Source organism: Stegostoma tigrinum, chromosome 19 (assembly GCF_030684315.1).
Source record: "Stegostoma tigrinum isolate sSteTig4 chromosome 19, sSteTig4.hap1, whole genome shotgun sequence".
NCBI lineage: Eukaryota > Metazoa > Chordata > Chondrichthyes > Orectolobiformes > Stegostomatidae > Stegostoma > Stegostoma tigrinum.
Window position 1 is genome coordinate 47,278,291 of NC_081372.1, and position 24,641 is coordinate 47,302,931.

At 41.8% G+C, this 24,641-nt stretch overlaps 1 protein-coding gene across 2 annotated transcripts in view; it reads left to right on the forward strand.

The window, feature by feature from the left end:
• Positions 1-24,641, forward strand: part of ccndbp1 (cyclin D-type binding-protein 1) — a 37,524-nt gene that overhangs the window by 8,049 nt on the left and 4,834 nt on the right. Inside the window, exons 2-10 of one of the 2 annotated variants that reach the window (XM_048550121.2) lie at positions 157-216; positions 1,166-1,245; positions 1,333-1,414; positions 5,948-6,044; positions 10,587-10,660; positions 11,183-11,259; positions 14,238-14,488; positions 15,105-15,165; positions 16,578-16,624. In XM_048550121.2, the coding sequence (XP_048406078.1) occupies positions 157-216; positions 1,166-1,245; positions 1,333-1,414; positions 5,948-6,044; positions 10,587-10,660; positions 11,183-11,259; positions 14,238-14,488; positions 15,105-15,165; positions 16,578-16,624 (829 nt within the window). The remainder of the gene's footprint in view (positions 1-156; positions 217-1,165; positions 1,246-1,332; positions 1,415-5,947; positions 6,045-10,586; positions 10,661-11,182; positions 11,260-14,237; positions 14,489-15,104; positions 15,166-16,577; positions 16,625-24,641) is intronic. The other variant, XM_048550122.1, reaches the window with a different exon arrangement.

Below are 24,641 nucleotides of genomic sequence, written 5' to 3' on the forward strand. Positions count from 1 at the left end.
TCACCTCAGTTTGAATATTGAGAGCTCAGCTTGTGCTGAACTCTCCTGGTTAAGGTTGGATAACTCAGCACAAATAGCTTGTAGTGAGATGCATTTGTTCTCTTAATAATCTGCAAAATGGAGCAATGTATTCATGGAAATTATTCTCTTTTACAGAGGGAGAATCATTATGGAAGTCTGAAAATTTTGACTTGCAGCACTTCTGGAAAAGTCTAGGTTTGTTGCTTGATGTATAAAGATGTAGGAAGAGATTACTGAGTATTGACTGCCTACGTAACCTGTAGTGCTCATCAGATATAATGAAATAAATTAAATATAGATGGGATGTTTTTAAACTTAACTTTAGACATGTAATGGAGGTCAAGCAGGAAGCTAGAATATGTACAATTTAAGATTTCTACTGAAATAATGACTTTAATTAGGTTAATTTTACATATTTGAATTGTTAGCTTTTGCTTATAAATATTTATAATTTAGGAGGAAATGCCTCTGTTGTAAGGGGGACAAGGAAGTTGCCACACATGTTGCAATAACGTAAGTTCATTATCTATTGCATGCATAGGATAAAGAACCAACTGTCAGAAGATTGCAGTTGAAAGAATATAGAGGAAAGTAGTTTGTTCCAACTAACAGTAATCATTCTCGCTTTTTGGTTTTTCAGTTTAGAACATTATTAGCATCTTTCCTGTGCCAAAATTTGTGGCAAAACCACATGCCCTATGATTGACTAGAACATTGGTAAACACACTCATATCAATCTTGACAGTAAAGCTTAAAATATGTGGAAGGAAGTTATGTGTTTAGCTTTATTTTGTAATAACTTGTGACTGAAGAAGACAAGATTTGTTCCAACCCATATGTGATGTGATTTTTATTATTTGATGAAATAAAAATTTCTATGAATTTGTAGAATCTTTTGCTAATGTCATTGTACTACTGGCTTCAATGAAAGTAACTCGTAACATTAAGAAAGCAAGTACAATATAATAGGGAAAATTTTGCAATAGCAATTTAAACTCTGCCTCAATAATAAATTTTAGATATAAGGGTGTATTAGGCCAGGCTTATTTCACAGTTGGTGGTTTTGATTTGTGGTCAGTATAACTAGTTCCAGCTTTTATTGTTTTGAACCGTTGCCGAGATTATTTAAACATGTCTCTTTTAGGTGAGTGCTTCAAAGCAATATCACATGAAGCAACAAAGCTAAGTCTCGCCTTTTCAAAACCACCCTTACCATCTGTACAAGTGAGTGCATAAGTTGAACTTCTGATTATAACTCTTACACTTGATGAAGCAATGCTACATTCAAATTAATAATGTTTTCCATATTAGGACTGTCAGAAACTCACTGCAGACTTTCAGAAGAATATCCTTAATTTAACCACTGTGTATTATTGGTTACCCAAGAGCCAAGGCAAGTGCTGCTGAACTGCTACAGATTTATCCAGTGAAGTGTTGTTAATACTGTAATGTGCTCAACAATGTAAGAGAAATGAAAATTTGCTTTTGCCATTATAACTTACTGTCATACAACAAATGTACTATTACATTTTGTAAATTGAAAAGGTAAGGATTTGGAATGAAAAATTAAAAAAAAAACATGGCTCAAAAAATTAGCAAGCATTCAGGATGAATTGTTATTTCTCTGTTGAGAGAGGTTAAGTATGTCAGTGACTGAGAATGATGACTTTTTACAGTTTTAACCATTAAACTGCTATTCCTCATGAAATACATTTGAACGATACCAACTCAGTTCTGAATGACATTATTCAATTTTGTGTGTATTACAGCTTTGCAAGTTTGAATTGCTTTTCTGTTATGTATGACTGAATTGAACACACGCTATTTTACTTGACCTTCCAAACAAGCCCTCCAAGAGATCTGTGTAGTCAATTCCAGTTGTCTGTGTGTCCCTCCTGTCAAACTGCATAATTTAATGTAGTTGTGGATGTTCTCTTCACTTCCCACCCCCCCCATAGTGAAGTTTAAGGGACCTTTAAATGTGTGTACACCTATGAATGTAGTTTAACCGTCTTAAACCTTGCAACAGTCACATCTTGCTTTAGGTCAGTGAAGATAAAAATAAAGTCACTATTTTGCATCTTCTTAGTCTTTCATGCCTCTGCTCCTAACTCCACCAACTTTCCTGAATGCCCTTCTGTTCTCAACTCATAAGTTGGAATCTTGTATTCTGTTTGGTTCTGTTTCACAATCCCCTTTCCCATCATTGAAATAATTTTTTCTGGTTCGTCACAGCCTTTGGTATCAATTTCAAGTCTTTGTTTTTACCTTCAAAGACTTCTAGCCATGTCCCACTCTGCCTCAGAAAGCTTCTTTAGCATCTTGGTCAGCCTCACTGTCAGGTTAGAAGGAGAAAGAAAATTACAAGGTGCCTGATAATTTACAGGGTGCTATTTTAAAAGTAAAATCACGAATAGGATGTGGTCATTGCTTGCTGGGCCAGCATTTTTTGCCTGTATCTAGCTGTCCTTGAGAAAATGGTGGTGTTCTGCCACCTTGAATTGCGGTGATAAATTTGTGTAAGTACCTTCACAATGCCATTGCACCATAAGAAAAAGGAATGGGAGTGGACTGTTTAGTTCCTCAAGCCTGTTCTGTTATCCAGAAGATTCAGCCACTCCTCATATTTACTTTCCTGCCCTTTCCTTTCATCCTTGATTTGTCTACTGATCAAGAATTTCTCTATCTTGGCCTTGAATATGCGCAAGATCTCTGTGGAAAGGAATTAAGGAGGGCTTTCCAAGATTTTGATCCAGTGACATTCAAGGAGCGGCAATAATAAGTGACTTGGGAGGAAACTTGTGGATTAGACATGAATGTATGAAATAACTAATCAACAGTCATAAAACTGATAGACTGAAGTTCTGTTTGTTGAAAGCATTAGTTATCACAATTCTACCCTAAAGAAGAATAACTCACCAATAACTGACGACTTTTCAAAGATTTTTGGATTATCAGTGGACTCAACACAGCCACTAACCCACCATTGTAATCATTTTTCTGAGGAGTAACACTTGGAAGAATGGTTCTCTTGTAATGCTGAAATTTGTCAGTGGTAGACCTAGCAAGATGATTGTTTTACCTAATGGGTGATTATTGTCAGCAGTATTATACTTGACTACCTCTGTGAACATGGATTTCATAAGATTTTTCTCAACATTTCCGTCAAGAATGTATAGTAAAAATTTTTGCATTTTCTATTATTCTAAGATAGTCCTTTAAAAAATTGATTTGAATAAGTTGTTCATAAGGCATCTGAGTAGATGAGTTGAGTGTAATAACTTGTGTTGATACAAAACTCATCAAGAAAAAGAAGGATGTATCAGTGATAATGGCCGCCTCTTGCTCCCCAGAGGAGCTCGAACAGTTCATCCACTTCACCAACACCTTGCACCCCAACCTTCAGTTCACCTGGGCCATCTCCAGCACATCCCTCACCTTCCTGGACCTCTGTCTCCATCTCAGGCAACCAGCTTGTAACCATTTCAAGCCCACCGACTCCCACAGCTACCTAGAATACACCTCCTCCCACCCACCCTCCTGCAAAACTTCCATCCCCTATTCCCAATTCCTCTGCCTCCGCCACATCTGCTCCCACGATGAGGCATTCGACTCCCGCACATCCCAGATGTCCAAGTTCTTTAAGGACCGCAACTTTCCCTCCACAGTGGTTGAGAACGCCCTTGACTGCATCTCCCGCATTTCCCGCAATACATCCCTCACACCCCTTCCCCACCACAACCGCCGAAAGAGGATCCCCCTCGTTCTCTCACACCACCCCACCAACCTCCGGATACAACGCATCACCCTCCGACACTTCCACCATCTTCAATCCGACCCCACCACCCAAGACATTTTTCCATCCCCACCCTTGTCTGCTTTCTGGAGAGATCACTCTCTCCGTGACTCCCTTGTTCGCTCCACACTGCCCTCCAACCCCACCACACCCGGCACCTTCCCCTGCAACCGCAGGAAATGCTACACTTGCCCCCACACCACCTCCCTCACCCCTATCCCAGGCCCCAAGATGACTTTCCATATTAAGCAGAGGTTCACCTGCACATCTGCCATTGTGGTATACTGCATCCACTGTAGCCGGTGTGGCTTCCTCTACATTGGGGAAACCAAGCGGAGGCTTGAGGACCGCTTTGCAGAACACCTCTGCTCGGTTCGCAATAAACAACTGCACCTCCCAGTTGCAAACCATTTCCACTCCCCCTCCCATTCTTTAGATGACATGTCCATCATGGGCCTCCTGCAGTGCCACAATGATGCCACCCGAAGGTTGCAGAAACAGCAGCTCATATTCCGCTTGGGAACCCTGCAGCCCAATGGTATCGATGTGGACTTCACCAGCTTCAAAATCTCCCCTTCCCCCACCGCATCCCAAAACCAGCCCAGTTCATCCCCTCCCCCCACTGCACCACACAACCAGCCCAGCTCTTCCCCTCCACCCACTGCATCCCGAAACCAGTCCAACCTGTCTCTGCTTCCCTAACCTGTTCTTTCTCTCACCCATCCCTTCCTCCCACCCCAAGCTGCACCTCCATCTCCTACCTACTAACCTCATCCCACCTCCTTGACCTGTTCGTCTTCCCTGGACTGACCTATCCCCTCCCTACCTATATTCTCCGCTCCACCTATCTTCTTTTCTCTCCATCTTCGGTCCGCCTCCCCTTCTCTCCCTATTTATTCCAGAACCCTCACCCCATCCCCTTCTCTGATGAAGGTTCTAGACCCGAAACGTCAGCTTCTGTGCTGCTGAGATGCTGCTGGCCCTGCTGTGTTCTTCCAGCCTCTCTCATTGTTATAATAAAAAGAAGGATATTTAAGATCGGGAACTTGGAGAAATGAATAATGGCATCTTGAAAAATGCCCATATAATGTAGAAGGAGGTGCTGAATGTTTCAAAATCAAAAAGGTGGATTAATCCCATGGACCTGATCAGATGTACCCTAGAACTCGATGGGAAGTGATTGGCGGGCCCCTTACTGAGATATTTGATAGCCATAGGTGAAGTCCTGGAGGACTGGAGGAAGGCTCATGCGCTGCCACTGTTAAGAAAGGTGGTAAGGAAAAGCCAGGGAAGTGTAGACTGGTGCGCCTGACATTGGTGGTGGGCAGTTGTTGGATGGAATCCTGAGGGACAGGATTTCCATGTATTTGGAAAGGCAGTGTTTGATTGTGGATAGTATATATGGCTTTGGGCATGGGAAATCGTGTCTCACTAACTTGAGCTTTCTGAAGAATTAATGAAGAGAGTTGATGAGGGTAGAGCAGTGGACATGATCTTTATGGCCTTCAGCAAGGCATTCAAGGTTCCTTATGGTAGCCTGGTTAGTAAGGTTAGATCACGGAATAGAGGGAGAGCAAGCTATTTGGATACAGAACTGGATCGAAGGTGGAGGACAGGGTGGTAGTGGAGTGTTGCTTTTCAGACGGGAGGCCTGTGACTAGCAGTATGCCACAAGGATCAGTGCTAGGTCTGCTGCTTTTTGTCATTTATATAGATCACAGAGGTTTATTAAAATTGAGGGGCATGGATAGGGTAAATGGACATTGTCTTTTCCTAGCGGTGGGGAAATCCAGAACTAGAGTACTTAGGTTTAAGGTGGGAAGGGAAAAATTGAGAAGGGATTTGAGGGACAACTTTTTCACGCAGAGGGTGGTGCATGTATGGAATAAGCTACCAGGCTGATTAAATGAGAATATTTTAAAGACACCTGAATGAGTACATGAGTAAGATGGGTTTAGAGGGATATGGGCCAAATGCTGACAAATGGGACTAGATTTATTTAGGATATACGATCAGCATGGAAGAATTTGACCAAAGGGTCTGTTTCCATGCTGTACATCTGAGTGTATGATTCTAAATCATTAATTGTGATGGCTATGAGATGGTAATGATTTGTCTCTTATACTTCAGGTGTAACTCTACGACGATTAGTTCGAGATGCCACAGTGGACGTAGTGGAGGGAGTCATTCAGCTTTTAAATGTGATTCTGAGCACACCCCTTCAAAGGTGCAGAATTTCAACTACACAATTCATTTGAAGATGTAAAACAAACTTGCATTGTTATTTAAAAATCCAGTACTTAACAAAGCCTGTGATACCTCCAGGAAAACAAGAAATATATTGCTCAGATATTCTTTTAAAACTAATGAACTTTGGTATCTCTCTTTCCTTGTTTTAATCTTCAACTGTGCTTAATATACAATTCTTTATGACCAGAATGTAACTTTTATCTGTAGCTGCCTGGTTAGAGAATGGATTGTCACTTGAGTTGACTTGATATTTTGTTTGAATTGAAGTTTGGGTGTTCATCGATGCAAAAGTGGCAGATCTGTCATTTCCACTGAACTCCTATTAGGAATGCCTGCAGTAGACCCTCTGCACGCTACTTAGTTTACTACTAATTGTCTATAAAATCGTTAATGTTAACGTTTTGTTTGATAATTCTTGTGTAACAGTAAATGAGTTGTGTGTTATATGTTTGAGGGTGTGGTGGTAGAAGGAAAAGAAGGAAAAATACGTAGTATATATTTTGATGAAGTGTTTCTGAATTTGGATTTTACATTCTCTCACTCGGCAAGCTTTGCTATTTTCCCCAAAATTTAAACAAAAGACAGTCTTCTGAAGGGTAAATTTGTGATGGCCTCATTTACTTTGTGAGACTTGCTGCTCACCGCCAACTTTTCTGAGGAGCAGAAAAAAAATGCCTTCTCTAGGAAAATAGATTTTAAAAATATTGATTTGAGTTACTGGGTGTCATTGGCAAGGCCAGCATTCATTGACTTTTCTTACTTGTCTTAGTGCTGGTAAACTGCAGCCTAACACTGCTATCTGTCCTTGTGCATTCAGTGGTCGAGGTAGGCCATGTTGTCATTTCAAAAGTTCCACTATTTTGACCAAGTGACAATGAAGGAAGGACAATATTTTTGCAAGTGACGCTGGTGTGTGACTTGATGGTGGTGCCCTCCTGTGCTTACTGCTCTTGACCTTTGTGGTTGAGAAAGCAGTTTTAGAAAGTTGAAGAAGCCTGGACGCCATTACTAACAGTGCAGCTCTTAGCTGGTGCAGTCTACATGGTGTACCCTTGGAGGAAGTAAGTATTTAAAATAGTAGGTGTCTCAACTTCTGTCACAGGCCTAGACTGGAGCTGTATAATTTAGAACTCCTCTGACTTTGTCAAAAGTGATGCTACTCCAATTAACATTGAAGTTCCCCATCCATTGTATGTTCTTGAATATTAAGAAGACATTAGGTCCCTACACGTGGGGAAAGATTGGAGGCACTTCAGAGAAGGTTGATCCCAGGTATGGAGGGATTTTCTTATGAAGAGAGATTGATTGGTTTGGGCCTGTACTCATTGGAGTTTGGAATGATGAGAGACAACCTTATTGAAATGTATAAGATTTTTAAGGCTCTAAACAGCCTTAGTTTCTTCTCTTGTAGGAGAGTCAAGGAGCAGAGGCATAACCTTCAAGTAAGGGGTCACTCATTGAAGCAAAGATAGGGAGGAATTTCTTCTCTCAAGGTTGTGAATCTGTGGAATTCTTTACTGAAGAAGGTTGGTTATTAAGTATTTTCTATGCTGAGATGAGACTAATTTTTAAACAGTTAGAAAATCATAGGATTTGGATTAATAACATGAAAGTGGAATTGAGAATGACCTGATCAGCCACAACCTCATCAAATGGTGGAGCAGACTCAGTGGGCCAAATGGCCTACCACTGCTCTGAAGTCGTCTTATCGTTCTGTGGCCTTGGTCAATCTACTAAATGTTTTTCAAAAAAAATGGTGATTTGGTATCTGAGAGAGGGTGATAGTTGTCAGTCAACTGGAGACTTTCTTGTTTGTGCTTAATGTTTACTTGTTGCCACGAAGCTTCATAGGTTCTGGAATCAATAACCAATGTGCCTAGATCTACTCCCTCCTGACTGTACACCATTGTGTTGCCCTCAAGTGGATCTGTCTTGTTTGTGGGAAAGGACATATAGCGATGATGATGGAGGAATCTGTGACATTTAATCTTAACTTTCATCCAGTCAAAGTTCTGTGTCAGTGTTGTTTGCTTGATTTTGGCTCAATCCCAGATGTTAGTGAGTTTATGTCCGTGTCACTTCTGGTGCGTAGCTTAATGCCAGGTGATCACTCTATATTTATATTTATTATCCTTGTGATTTGTTGAACTGTAGATCATTTTATTCATTTTCTGTTGCAGTAATTTAACTCACCTTGTTTACAAGTCCAAACTGCTACTACTTCTAGTATATTCCCACAAAATTGCTGACCAGCCAGCTTCTCTTCCTGGACCCCAACAGATACTCGCTGATTCTTTCACACAGCTAACATCCATCTTTCTTTAAAACCTGCTGCTATTACTCCTTGATAAACTAATAAATGACCCGATCATCGTTACAAACAAATACTCAACCTCTAACCTTCATTTCTTAACAAGTGTAAAACATGTAGTTACTTTCCAATACTCTGCTCCTGTTTCCCAGAGCCTCGTGTTTGAATTCTTGCAGTCAAATTCCCACCGTACCACAGTATGAAACAGCTCTTACTAAAATGAAAAGTGACACATTTGTGACAGTCATAATGTTAAACTATTCTTCCCCAATGTCCTCAACAGTCTGCAGCCTGTGAGCACACTGTCCTCCTCTAGCACTTCTCCATTACTGTTCGGCTGCATGGGACTATGCTTCTTTTTATTTGTTGACATCACTGGCAAAGCGTATGTATGTGTGTTTTGTACATACATACAACTTTGGAGCAGGACTATACCATGTGGTCCTTCAAGCATGTTTCCCCATTCATTAAGGTTGTAGCTGATCTGATTTTGGCTTTGATTTCACTTTCCTGTCTCTGCCAATAAATTTTGACTCCTTTGTTAGTCAAATGTTTATCCATCAGAAACCTATTGGTTTAAGTTTATCTAGGCTGACATTTGTTGTCCATCTGTAATTGCTGTCGAGGAGGTGATAGTCTTTTTAAACCACTGCAGTCCTTTTGCAAGTACAGCCATAATGTTGTTGTGGAGGGAATTCTACTGTTTTGATCCAATGACACGAGGAGGATTGTTGTTTTTCCACGTCAGGTAGATGTATGTCTTAGAGGGGATTTTTGGACGCCCTTGTGCTCCCATGCATACTCTTTTATATTATCCAGTTTTAGACAGTATATCAATTACAGTGATTTCTCCTCTTCCCTGAATGCTGGATATTATCTAAGGATACTTATTTCTCTTCGGTGATACAAACCAAAGGTTTTGTACATGTGCACTATCAACACCCAGCTCTACCTACTACTATCTGCTGACTTTTCCAGTGTTTATAACTATCAAACTGCTTGTCTGGTATTCAGAACTGGATGAGCAGAAACTTCCTCTGCTTAATTATCAAGAATGTCAAAGCCAAATGCGAATTGCTAACCACTATTTATTCATCTCCCTGGTAATTATCTAAATTTGAACCTGACTAGTCACACTTTTCATGTCATTTTTAATCCTGTGGTGTTAGACTGGCCATTTCCACTACTAATATTGTTGATGCCACTCCTACTTCAGCCCACCTGCTCTGGAATCCTCATCTGTGTTTCTTCTAGGCTTGACTATTCCAACCCACTGTTGTTTGGTCTACTATGCCCTATTTTCCTTATCCAGCACCTTTGTGCTCACTGATCCACATTGTGATGCTGTTGACCAGGGTTCACTGTTTAAAATTTTCATCCTGCTATTCAGTCTCCTTTCAAGGTAGCCAGAAGTATACCAGTGAGAGGATGAAACCTCTAAAAAAGAAAACTACTGCTGAGACTGGAAATCTTAAAAACTCTAGAAAGTGTTGGAAATTCTCACTTTGTTAGAATGCATCTGTGGAGAGAGAAATAGAGTTCCAGTCTTGAGTGATGAAGTCACTTTTCATGAGTTCTGAAAAAAGTCACTGTACCTGAAATATTAATCCTGTCATTTTCTCTATAGATATTGCCAGGCATGGTCAATATCCTTTTCAGTTTCAAACACAGGAACGAAAACTAAGTTGCTGGAAAAGCTCTGCAAATCTGGCAGCATCTGTGAAGGAAAAAACAGAGTCAACGTTTCGGGTCCGGTGACCCTTTCTTCTCAGTTTCACCTCCCTGAACTTCAGCAACTGGATTTCTGCAATATCTTTAATTTAGTCAAAAATGAAACCATAGGGATAAGATGAAAAGAGAGAATTAAAATTGTGCTCTCATTTTCTTATAGCACAAATGTAAATCAAAACAGACTTGGTTAAAAAGGTTACTGCAACTTTTAAGAAAAACATGTGATTGGTGATTCAGAATTTGGTCATTGTGGCCATGTGCTCGTAAACTGACAGTGAAACCCACTTGATAAAATTCAATTTGTTTTGAGGTCTATTTTGATTTTTCTTTTCAAACTTTAGCACTATTTCAACTCTGTGTTTATGTGCTAAAGAGTTATTCATCACAAGATAATTTTGATGTAAAAGTCTTGGATATAATGGTGTTCTGTTCAGTCCTTGTAGATTTGCATGTGACATTTTAATGTTTTGGCCTCAGTTTAACACAGGGCCAGCTGACATCCACAGGGGGAGTTTGGGAAGCTTGTGACAGGTTTTCTAAATTGCCAAAAGGTAATGTAGATTTCAAAATATGCTATAAATTTCTTCTCCTTTTCCCTTTGCCCTGTCCCACCTTTCTCCCCTTCTGCCCTCTAACCCCACCAAAAATTCTTGCTTTAACCTCCCCCTCAATGCCATTTTGCTTTCCCCACATTCCCTGCTGTCATCTGTCCCTACCATTCTGCACTCTCTCCCCATCTCCTATTCCTCATTCCCATTCATATCTCTCAACCACCCATCCTTTCTTCTATAAAAATTCATATTTTGATGTTCTCTGAACCAGTATTTAACTATGACTCGTTTAAAGTTTTGGAGAGCTTTGAATTTGAGTAATTGGTGACTGAGCTTCTACCACTTTGAATTTTTTATTACTATGAGTTACTTGTGAGATTTGTTGTTAATACAATGTCGATGTGATATTTTCTCTTTTTGAGAGTGATATTTGCCAACCATATCTAGTTACCTATTCTGATTTTTTTTTTAATAACAATAATAAAAATTAGTATGACAGACTGCTTGCTTTGTACTCTACAGATAACCAGGCAGCTGTTTTATCGCTGATGTCTTCTTATGCAGCTATTGTGGAAGATGCTTTGGAAGAAATGGAGCAGGTACAAAATCTAATAGAATAGATGAACCAAAACTTAATTATGTGTCTTTGCAAAGTCTTAGGACCTTGATTTGTGCAGTACTGTCCTATAGGAACGATTGTACAGTGTTTGTGATGCTGATTGATGAAATAATGACATTGTGGGAATTTTTTTTTTTAATAATTGTAAAACAGAACAGAATGTTGGAAAGGGGTGCAGGTAACTGCTGTCGTGGACCAGTTGAGCTGAATAGCCTGTGTCCGTGTTGTATCTTCAAAGTATGTCTGTGTGATATTTTAAAACTGAATTTCCAGTAACGCAGAGAGCATATAACCCTTTATGAACGGGGATTAGGCCCTTCGACACCTCCAGCCTGCTTTGTCATTTAATACGATCATTTGATAGAATATGTCAATGTCTTTTATCCACACTGTTTGCACAACACTTTATACCATTTGTTATCAACGATCAATTCTACTCACTTAAACATACGCAAAGTCGAAGTTACTGCAGCCTTGTAAGATGCAGAATTCTAAAATTTCGCAGTCCCTTGAGTAAAACATCTTCTCCTTAACCTGCTCCTCAATGGCACCTGCCTTATTTTTAACTTGTGGCTCCTGGTTGCAAACAGCTCAACTAGGGCAGCATCACCTACTCTGTCTGCCTCATTAAATACTCTATAGGATTTGGTGAGAACATCCCTCATTCTTGGAAGCTCCACAGTATCCAGGCTCAGTTGGCCCAATCTCTCTCCGTAGAACAGGACCTGGCATCCTAAGAACCAATCTAATGAATCTTCACTGTATTCCCTTCCATGGCTATAATACCCTTTGTTACATACAGACCAAATTGCCCACAACTCCAGTTGTGTCTTACCAATTTTCTATACAACTGAAGGAAGATTTCACCACTCCTGCACTCGAATCCTCTTGCATTAAAGGCTAACCTTTCATTAGCTTTCCTAATAGTTTGCTGCAGCTGCATGTTAGCCTTCACTAACTTGTTAATAAAGACACTTGAGTCATCTGCACTTTCCAACCTCTTACCATTTAAGGTATACTTTAGACATGTTCCTCCAAAGGACCGTGGATGACTTTACATTTTTCTGTTTTTATGTTCTATCTGCCGTGTTCTTGAGCATTCATTAATCACGTCCAAATCTTCCTAATGCTGTTTTACATCCTCCTCGCAACACACGTTCTTGCTTAGTTTTGTATCATCTGCAAATTTGGAAATATTATGTTTGGATCCTACTCTGCCTTGTTGGCATTGAAAGAAGCTGTCAATTAGTCCTGTACCCCTGCCCTTTCTTGTTGGCCTGTATTCTCTTCTCTTCTAAATATTAACAGATTCCCTTTTGTAAATCACTATTGAAGCTCCAACTATGCTTCAAATCAAACCTTGCTGTGGAATAAAGTAACTCTTCATTGTACCTCTGGCTCTTTTGCCAATTACCTTCAAACTGTGACCTCAAATAATGGACCCTTCAGCTTGCTGAATCAGTTTCTCCTTGCATAATCTGTCAAAAAGTATACAACCATCTCAACTCATCCCCTGCATTCAATTTTGATTAAATGATTTTGATTATATGATTTTGGTTATGTTTTTGCTGCTCATTCTTTCCATTTAAAATGTGTTTCTTGTTTTACTAGTCTGTTACAATCATCTTCACAGTTTACATTGCTGAGTAGGAAGTTTCACCTGAAGGAGCATAGAGCCCATATGCAGGTTTTGAAACAAAAATTACCGACATAAAAGTAAAAGCTCTCTTTAAAAAAAAAACTGGTTCAACTGGAGAGTCCATTTTAATTAATTTTTGTTGACGATCCAAATGTGAAAATGTAGTAAGTATGGTTTAGTAACCTGATTCTGTCATCTTATCATGTGCATTCCCATTTATTCTTTTCCCAGGCTCCTTACCTTTCAATTGCTTAAAACCCATCACATTTCCATTGATCTAAAATTTTATTGATCTGAATTTTGTTATTTTTCTCACTGCACATGTTGCACGAGTTCTTCTAGAATTTCAGTCACTTCTGTGATATCGAGCAAGGTATTCATATTAGTCAGAGCTCTTCTGTGGCATTTGGACCATGAATAATTAGCTGCTGTCAGTTTCATTGATTTGCTTGCCACATTTTTAATGTGTCCTTGAATGGTTTGACAAAAATGTTGAATTGAGACTGGAGCACTGTATTTCCCATATTTGACCACTTGGTGGAAGTACGGATCACTTCTGATGAAGGATCAAGGTCGCTGATAGCACCTAATCTGCTGAATATTTTGGCACTTTGTTTTTATTTAATCTCTCAATGCTTCCATTTTGTTTTTCATCTACTTGTTCAGATGTCTGTTATGACTTGCTTGAAATGTTTCCCAATTATACAGAATTACTGGAAATTCGGTAGTGAGCCTGTTTATTATTTAATCTGAGATTAGAGAGAGGTAGAAGGATGGAAATTTAGTGATAATGAAGTTTATCAGCTCATCTTTTTGAACTAAAGGAATGAATAAGTGGCAGTTTAAATTATGTTCAATTTCAACTAAATCAGCCGATAATGAGTGTTTGACTTGAGCCCAAAGACCAGAGGCTGGGGGACAAAAAAAAACTTTCCTGTACTTTTTTCACACCTGGTGATTATATAAAGCAGGCAGAGAGCTTGCTTGCATCCATTTAGCCTGTCACCAGAAGTGGTAATTTGAGGGGCATGTGCCATTGGCTGACCAAGAATTTTGCTGAAAACCAAAATAACTGGAAATCTGAAACAAAAACACAAATTGCAGGAAAATCTCACCACATTTGACAGCATTTGGGGAGAAAAATCAGTTGATGTTTTTGGCCAAATGATCCTGAATTCTGAAGACTTTAAACTGGAACCTACACACCATCTAATACTGAGCTGATAGCTGTAAGAGATGACTATGCTGACCCCTTTTAAGGTAGCAGTGAATAAATTGCATCTCAGTTGTATGAGTAATAAGTTGTATGTACTTGGCAGGCTCAGCATGCAGACAATCCAGATCCATTCAGTGACATTTTTGATGATGCAGACACTCGAGAAAATCGGGACACTTACTGGTCAGAAGCGGACAAGCAGGTCATGGCTCCTTGCTTGGGACTAGTAAAAGCAGCCAAAGCGTGTTTGAAAAAGGTCTCTGCAGCAATGAAAACTCATGGGAAGGTAGACAGCTTGCAACACATAACGCAGTTGGATGATTTGGCTGACATTACCGGTGAAGTTAGCCCCAGGTGAGTTATGATATTATTAAATGCAAACCTGCAACTTTAGTCTACACCAGTGCGATGCAGTTGGGTTGGGCTTGAAAGTGAGTTTTATTTTACTTCTAATCAAATATTAGCCTTGTGAACAATTCCGTCTCCAACTGTCATTAGGCAATAGTGAGCAAGGAGCTAACGTTGTCTGGATTGCCACCTTTTATGGGAGATATTAAAGCAGAGGTGCTATCTGTCTACTGATAGTGGACAAGATCTCATGGCATTAATTGAGAAAGTTGGAGGATTTCTCATGTTGCTAGGCCCAACATTGTTCCTGAAGTAATATGGTTAAAATTAGTTATCTAGTCATTTGGTTCAGTGTGATTTGCAAGCTAGCTGACACATTTGCTGAAGTAACATTGAGTATAGTTCAAAAATACTACTTCCTAAATTGCTTTGGAGCTACAAAAATACAAGTACTTTTCAATGGATCCCTGATAAATGTTATACGTTGTGATTCTGTAAATGTATTTTTTTGTTGACAGGAAATTCATTGTGTTACTTGTCTGCACTTGAATACTGTACTAACCTTGCAAGTCACGATAGGTTTGGACACATTGTTGGTAACCTTATTGCTTACCTCTTCTAGTGTTGATGAATTGGTCTTGAGTCTTTATCCTCCAATGGACCACGTGACTGTGCAAATGAATGTGAGTATTTGCCTTGAAAAGCAGTCAGCAGTGCTGCACCATACTGAGTTTGTCTTGATTTGAGCAGAATGTGGAAATGGCACTGTGTGTGGTTTTTTTTGGTATTTTGACTAATGGTATGAAGGAACTAAGGTATGATGTGAGGGGAGATCTAATAGAAACTTACAAGATAATGTATGACTTGGAAAGGGTGGACGCTGGGAAGTCGTTTCCGTTAGGCGGGGAGGCTAGGACCCGTAGGCGCAGCCTTAGAATTAGAGGGGATAAATTTAAAAGGAAATGAGAAGACGTTTCTTCAGCCAGAGTGGTGGGCCCGTGGAATTCATTGCCACGGAGCGCGGTGGAGGCCGTGACGTTAAATGTCTTCACGGCAGAGATTGATAAATTCTTGATCTCACAAGGAATCAAGGGCCACGGGGAGAGTGCAGGGAAGTGGAATTGAAATGCCCATCAGCCATGATTAAATGGTGCAGTGGACTCAATGGGCCGAATGGCTTTAATTCCACTCCTGTGTCTTATGGCCTTTTGGAACATGACTGCAGGAGCACAAAGTGTTGATTTTTACAGAAATGCAAGAATAGAATGTTTTTGTCCTCAGCTTATGCCCTCATACTACTTAGGTGTACACAGAGGATACCTCTTGAGTGTACGTATAGATTTGTGGTAGGATCTGTTTATTTTTTGGTTCTTTGGTGACTTCATCATTAGACAATGAGGTAATATACTGGGTACCAGCTAACAAATGCACAGATTGGCCTGTAACCCACCGTCTCTCTCTTTTCATTGTTTCTCTTTTTAGGTTGGGGTGACCTATTAGTGGTCTCTGGAAATTTTAGGCATGGCACTATATCGAGAGGAAGGAATGCCGCTGAACTGCTTGAAAACACACCTTGCTATTGTGTGATAACAAGGTGTAGAGCTGGATGAACACAGCATCCCGAGCAGGAAAGCTGACGTTTTGGGTTAGGGTCCAGACCCGAAACACCAGCTTTCCTCCTCTGATGCTGCATGACCTGCTGTGTTCATCCAGCTTTACACCTTGTTATCTCACATTCTCCAGCAGCGGCAGTTCGTGCTATCTCTGAATTGCTATTGTGTACCTTGATTATATAGTCATATGTAAGACATCCAGAGAACTTTAAAATAACATGAATGGAGCAAAGGCCATTAACTCATTCAGACAGTATACATTGCAGTTTTTTCTTAAGATGAAAGTTGTGATCTTTTGATCTGTCTTTTCCTTCTAACCTGTAGGCCCCGAAGAGAACTTTTAAACTGCTACGTATTGGCCACTGTTGCATTGCATTGATCAACTATGGTCACCTGTAGAAAGTCGCAAATTTACTATTTGAATATTGTAAATGTTTTTATTTGAGCTATTTTGAAATAATTTAAGTATTGTTCTGTTTCAGGCTACAAATGTCACTATGCTCTTGAACAAAGTTCTGGAAATAGCCAAGTGAGTTAAATGATCAGAATATTTCTAAAACTCATTGCAGTGTACATTTTTGTTTTAATATCTAAAGACTATTTCTCGCACTTTCATATTTGCCTTCAAACATGAGCTATGCGCTAAATAGAGTCATACAGCATTGGAAGCAGACCCTTCAGTCCACGCGACCATGTTCCCAAACTAAGCTGGTCCCATTTGCCTGTGTTTGGCCCATACCGCTCCCAATCTTTGCTATTCATGTACAGAGCCAATTATCTTTTTAAATGTTGTAACTATACCTGCCCCACCATTTCTTCTGGCAGTTCATTCCACACAGAAATCACTCTACATCTTTGTATGGGATAGAGATCTACTGTGAAGTGAAAAGATGAAGTTAGATGCTTTCCACCCACACATGAACATGTAAATTAGTTCCCACTAGCCTGCTCTGCTGTTCAATACGATCGTTGCTGAATTGATTGTAGTTTTAACTCCACGTTCTTGCCTGTCCCTCCCATTACCTTTGACTCCCCTGTTAGTCAAGAAATTGCCTACCTCTGCTTTAAAGGCATTCAGTGATTCCATCTCCTCCATACTCTGGAGAAGAGAGTTCCTAAGACTTGAGACCCTCTGAGAGAAGAACATGGCCTTATCCCCTCTGTTTTAAAAGGAGGAACTCTTAGTTTTAAACTGTCCCCTCAAGTTCTGGAATAGACAACATTCCTCCTTGTTCCGTTGTGCACTACCTGGCACAAGGTGGCGACAGTGTCACTTACTTAAATCCTGACCTAACATTTCTGAAGAAGGGTCTAGGCCCAAAACGTCAGCCTTCCTGCTCCTCTGATGCTGCTTGTCCTGCTGTGGTCATCCAGCTCTACACCTTGTTATCTCTAACACCCACCCTGTTCATTTGAAAGGGAAATTTGCCTGTTTAGGCTCTCAGGCTTTTTCCACCATTTGTTGAGATGAATGATGGCTAATTTATATTCCAGCTCCATTTACTTCAGTATATTATGAGTTTTCAGACAATACTTTAACAATTTGAACACATATTAAAATGCCTCCTCAAATCATATAATCTTTGGTATTCTAAGCCAGACAGTTCTGAGTCTAAATTGTTTTCTTGCTTGATCAAATTACTGATTAATCAACTACTACTTCTGTGGGTGTGTGGTCTATATTTCCACCAAAGTAAAATTGTTTTCGGGCCCAGATTTTAATGTTATGCTTTTTTGACCTACATGCTCCTTACTAGTAGGAAAAAAAGCTGGTCTCTGTACACTCAATCAAATCACCATTTAAGTTTCTGTATTCCACAGAGTACTCTGGGTGAGGTGATGGCCTAGTGGTATTATCACTGATCTGTTAGTCCAGAGACCCGGATAATGTTCTGGGCACCCGGGTTTGAATCCTACCACAGCAGATGGTGGAATTTGAATTCAGTAAAATATCTGAAACTGAAAATATGATGATGATGACAAATCCATTGTCAATTTTTGGAAAAATCCATCAAGTTCACTAATGTCTGTTAGAGAAGGAAATTGCCATCCTTACCTAGTCTGGCCTACATGTGACTCCAGACCCACAGCTGTCTGGTTGACTGAGTAATTGGGGATGGGAAATAAATGCTGCCTAGCAGTGAAGCCCTCGTCCCATTAATAAAGAAAGAATTAAGGACAAATTGAGTTTATCTAATCTTTGAACCGTGGTAAATTAATAATGTACCTCTGTTGGGCTTCTGTCAAAGCTGGTTATGACTTTGCTCAGATACAATGCCCAGAATTTTACACACTGCTCCAAATGTGATCCAACCAGGACTTTATATAGTTGTAGCAAGCATTTCTCCTTTATGTTCTAGCCCCAGGTGTAAGGTCCAAATTGCCAAAAGGAATTTTACTTTGTTTTATATCATTTTGTTGATTATTATGACTAAGTCTCTCTGAACTTGGATTATTCTTTACATACTTTAAAATTACACTATCCCTTTCTTGTCCAAATTACCGTTATGCCCACTCACTTCAGTTATTTTTAAACTTCCAAATGAATGAATGAATTTATTTATTTTGTTTTGAGTATAGAAACGTTTACTTGGGCACAAGAGCCTAACCGATCCTGATGATTTTGTCATAGCATTTTTTTAATTGGGGCGTTATACATCCTTTTAATGATCATGTTTGCAGTGTGTTAGACCATAAGATATATGAGCAGAATTGAGCTGTTCTACCCATTTTTGATATGTTACTCAGCCCCATTCTCCTGCCTTCTCCCTGTAACCTTAGGTTTTTGATTAGCACAGGAAATTATCTATTTCTATCTTAAATACACTTACGCTTCTATGACAATGTTCCAGAGTCACTACCCTTTCTGGCTGAAGGAATTCCTCCTCACCTCCGTTCTAAAGGATTGTCCCTTGACCCTGACGCTGTGATCTTGGGTCCTAGTCTTTCCTACTAGTGGAAATATCTTCTTCATGTTCACTGTATCCAGGCCTCTCAGTATTCTGTAAGTTCTAATGAGATTCCCCCATCCTTCTGATCTCTTGAGTACAGACTCAGTGTCCTCAATTGCTCCTCATATGACAAGCCCTTCATTCTGAGAGACCTTTCTTTTGAACCTCCTCTACGCCCCTCTACGGCCAGTTTATCTTTCCTGAGATAGAGGGCCCAAAAAAGCTGGCAGTGTTCCAAATGTGGTCTGATCAGAACCTTGTACAGCTTCAGCAGAGCATCACTGCTGTTGTAATCTAGTCCTCTTAAATTGATTGATACTATTGCATTTGCCTTCCTAACTGCCAGCTGGACCTACTTTTTAACCTTCAGAGAATCCTGAACTAGGACTCCTGAGTCCCTTTTGTGCTTTAAATTTTCAAAGCTTTGTCCTGTTTAAAATTTTCTATGCCGCTCTTCTTCCTATGAAAGCGCATAACCCAACACTTCCTCAGATTGTGTTTCATCAGCCACTTCTTTGCCCACTCTCCTAGCCTGTCCAAGTCCTTCTGCAACCTCTCTGCCCACTCAACATTTCCTGTCCCTCCACCTATCTCTGTCATTTGCAAGCTTAGCAACGGTGTTGTCAGAGGTAATCTAACCACTGCCCATTGACATTCAATGGTGTTACCATCACTGAATCCACTATCAACATCCTGGGGGTTACCATTGACCAGAAACTCCACTGGACTGACCACGTTAACAGAGTGGCTTCAAGAACAGGCCAGAAGCTGAATACTGCAGCAAGTAATTTAACTCCCGACTCCTCAGATCCTATCCACTATCGACAAGGCAAAAGTCAGGAGTGTGATGGAATACTCCCCACTTGCCTGGATGACTGCAGCCCCAACAACACCAGTAGCTTGGCACCATCCAGAAAAAAGCAACCTGCTTGATTGGCACTACATCCACAAGCATTCACGCCCTCCTCCACTGACGCTCAGTAACAGCAGCTGTGTACTATCTACATGATGCACTACAAAAATTCACCAAAGACCCTCTTCAGCACCTTCTAAACCATCTAGAAGGACAAGGGCAGCAAGTATATGGGAACACCACCACCTCCAAGTTCCCCTCCAAGTCATTCACCATCCTGATTTGGAAGTATATTACCATCCCTTCACTGTCATTGGGTCAGAATCCTGGAATTCCATCCCTAATAGCAATGTGAGTCGACCCACAGCAGGAGGACTGCAGCGGTTCAAGAATGCAGCTCACCACCACCTCGTCAAGGGCAACTAGGGATGGGCAAGAAATAAAATGTGAGGCTGGATGAACACAGCAGGCCAAGCAGCATCTCAGGAGCACAAAAGCTGACATTTCGGGCCTAGACCCTTCATCAGAGAGGGGGATGGGGTGAGGGTCCTGGAATAAATAGGGAGAGAGGGGGAGGCGGACCGAAGATGGAGAGAAAAGAAGATAGGTGGAGAGAGTGTAGGTGGGGAGGTAGGGATGGGATAGGTCAGTCCAGGGAAGACGGACAGGTCAAGGAGGTGGGATGAGGTTAGTAGGTAGATGGAGGTGCGGCTTGGGGTGGGAGGAAGGGATGGGTGAGAGGAAGAACAGGTTAGGGAGGCAGAGACAGGTTGGACTGGTTGTGTGGTGCAGTGGGGGAAGGGGACGAACTGGGCTGGTTTAGGGATGCAGTTGGGGAAGGGGAGATTTTGAAACTGGTGAAGTGCACATTGATACCATTGGGCTGCAGGGTTCCCAAGTGGAATATGAGTTGCTGTTCCTGCAACCTACGGGTGGCATCATTGTGGCACTGCAGGAGGCCCATGATGGACATGTCATCTAAAGAATGGGAGGGGGAGTGGAAATGGTTTGCGACTGGGAGGTGCAGTTGTTTGTTGCGAACTGAGCGGAGGTGTTCTGCAAAGCGGTCTCCAAGCCTCCGCTTGGTTTCCCCAATGTAGAGGAAGCCACACCGGGTACAGTGGATACAGTATACCACATTGGCAGATGTGCAGGTGAACCTCTGCTTAATGTGGAATGTCATCTTGGGGCCTGGGATAGGGGTGAGGGAGGAGGTGTGGGGGCAAGTGTAGCATTTCCTGCGGTTGCAGGGGAAGGTGCCGGGTGTGGTGGGGTTGGAGGGCAGTGTGGAGCGAACAAGGGAGTCACGGAGAGAGTCGTCTCTCCGGAAAGCAGACAGGGGTGGGGATGGAAAAATGTCTTGGGTGGTGGGGTCGGATTGTAGATGGCGGAAGTGTCGGAGGATAATGCGTTGTATCCGGAGGTTGGTGGGGTGGTGTGTGAGAACGAGGGGGATCCTCTTTGGGCGGTTGTGGCGGGGGCGGGGTGTGAGGGATGTGTTGCGGGAAATGCGTGAGACGCGGTCAAGGGTGTTACACATCCCTCACACCCCGCCCCCGCCACAACCGCCCAAAGAGGATCCCCCTCGTTCTCACACACCACCCCACCAACCACCGGATACAACGCATTATCCTCCGACACTTCCGCCATCTACAATCCGACCCCACCACCCAAGACATTTTTCCATCCCCACCCCTGTCTGCTTTCCGGAGATACCACTCGCTCCGTGACTCCCTTGTTCGCTCCACACTGCCCTCCAACCCCACTACACCCGGCACCTTCCCCTGCAACCGCAGGAAATGCTACACATGCGCCCACACCTCCTCCCTCACCTCTATCCCAGGCACCAGGATGACTTTCTATATTAAGCAGACATTCACCTGCACATCTGCCAATGTGGTATACTGTATCCACTGTACCCGGTGTGGCTTCCTCTACATTGGGGAAACCAAGCGGAGGCTTGGGGACCGCTTTTCAGAACACCTTCGCTGGGTTTGCAATAAACAACTGCACCTCCCAGTCGCAAACCATTTCAACTCCCCCTCCCATTCTTTAGATGACATGCCCATCATGGGCCTCCTGCAGTGCCACAATGATGCCACCCGTAGGTTGCAGGAACAGCAACTCATATTCCGCTTGGGAACCCTGCAGCCTAATGGTATCAATGTGGACTTCACCAGTTTCAAAATCTCCCCTTCCCCAACTGCATCCCAAAACCAGCCCAGTTCGTCCCCTCCCCCCACTGCACCACACAACCAGCCCAGCTCTTCCCCTCCACCCACTGCATCCCAAAACCAGTCCAACCTGTCTCTGCCTCCCTAACCTGTTCTTCGTCTCACCCATCCCTTCCTCCCACCCCAAGCCGCACCCCCATCTACCTACTAACCTCATCCCACCTCCTTGACCTGCCCGTCTTCCCTTGCATCAGTCTTCACAGTGGGAGACACCAGTGGCATACTCGAACTTCAAGAGAGTCAGAGGGCAGATGTGAGTGTAGTTGCCATTATTAAGGTGGTGATTCTGGAGAAGTTGAAACGTCTAAAGATGGAGATAGGTGGAGAGAGTATAGGTGGGGAGGTAGGGTGGGGACCTATCCCCTCCCTACCTCCCCACCTATACTCTGTCCACCTATCTTCTTTTCTCTCCATCTTCGGTCCGCCTCCCCCTCTCTCCCTATTTATTCCAGAACCCTCACCCCATCCCCCTCTCTGATGAAGGGTCTAGGCCCGAAACGTCAGCTTTTGTGCTCCTGAGATGCTGCTTGGCCTGCTGTGTTCATCCAGCCTCACATTTTATTATCTTGGATTCTCCAGCATCTGCAGTTTCCATTATCTCTTATGGACAAGAAATGCTGGCCAGCCAGTGATGCCCACATACCAAAATGAACAGAAAAAATAGTTCCGCTTTACAGATCCTTCACGTATAACTTAAATCGCTGTGGTCCCAACACTTGACCCCTGCAGAACTCTGCTAGTCATCAGCTCCCATCCTGAAAAAGACCCCTTTATCCCCACTTTCTGTCTTCTGAAAGTCAGCCAGTCCTCTATCCATGCCTGTACTTTGCCTCTAACATCATGGGTTCTTATCTTGTTTTGTGGCCTCCTGTACGGCTCCTTGTTAAAATCTTTCTGGAAATTTTAAATAGTTACGTCTAACTTGCTTGTTAACTCCTCCAAGAATTCTGTCAGATTTATCAGGCATGACCTCTCTTTGACAAACCTGTGCTAACTCAGCCCTATTTTCCTGTGCACTTCTAAGTACTTTGCAATCTCAACATTAATGAATTCTAAGATCTTACTAATGACCAAGATCCAGGTAACCAGCCCATAATTTCTCATCTTATGCCTCCAACCTTAAACAGATGTGTAACATTATCCAATTTCCAGTTGTGTTGGACCATCCTTAACTCCAGTGATTCCTGAAGAATCAATGCCAATGTCTCTAAATCTCCTCAGCTATGCCCTTCAGGACTCTGGGATGTAGTCCATCTGGCCCAGGCCATTTCTCCATCTTTAGACGTTTCAACTTCTCCAGAATCACCACCTTAATAATGGCAACTACACTCACATCTGCCCTCTGACTCTCTTGAAGTTCTAGTATGCCACTGGTGTCTCCCACTGTGAAGACTGATGCAAAATACCTATTCAGAAAGCTAGCCACCAGGATACATGAACATCAACTAGCCACAAAAAAGCCATGACCCACTATCACTAGTATCCTTACGTACAGATGAGGAAGAACACCACTTTGATTGGGACAACACATCCATCCTAGGACAAGCCAAACAGAGACACGCACAAGAATTTCTAGAAGCATGGCATTCCAACTGGAACTCCATCAACAAATACATTGATTTGGAGCCAATCTACCATCCTTTGAGAAAAAGAACAGGAAATTACATCACCAACCCAAGGAAACCTAAACAGATAAATAAAGTGGGACATAACACCAGCGCTTCACCGGAGGCTCACTGATGATGTTACGTAGAATGGTGATGAAACGCCTGAAAACTAACCTTCCAGCTCAGCGAGCAAACTTACATCCACATATTGAGTTCCTCTGCCATTTTTTTTGTTCTCTCTTACCACTTCTCCAAACTCATTTCCTAGTGGCCCATTGTCCTCCTTTGCCTTTATCTTTCTTTTTATATAACTAGAAAAAACTCTTGCAGTCTTCATGTGTCTTCTCCCCTCTCATTCCTTTTTTAAGTTGTCCTCTGCTGGTTTTTAAAGGTTTTGCAATTTCTGACTTCCCACTAATCTTCACCACATTTATACTTTTTCTTTTGTTTTTATGCTATCCCCAACTTCCCTTGTTTCTTTTTTTATGGGATGAATTCCTGCTGTGCGTCCTGAATTACCCTCAGAAATTCTTGCCACTGCAGCTCCATTGTCTTCCTCACTAGACTCTATCTTTCAATCACCTATGGCCGGCTCCTCCCTTAAATGTTTTTGTAGGTAACTCTGCTCAATTGTAATTCCATTACATCTGATTAATGCTCTTCCCTCTCAAACTGCAGAGTGAAGACTATCATACTCTGGTCACTGTCCCCATGGCTTCCTTCACCTGAAGCTCCCTTTTTTTAAATTCCCAGTCCATGGATGTTGAAGTCCCCTGTGATTATTGCAATAATGTCTTTCGTACATGACTTTTCTATCTCCTGATTTGTTTTCTTCTCCACATCCTGACTACTGCTAGGAGGTCTGTACATAACTCTCATTAGGGTCTTTTCTCCTTTGCAG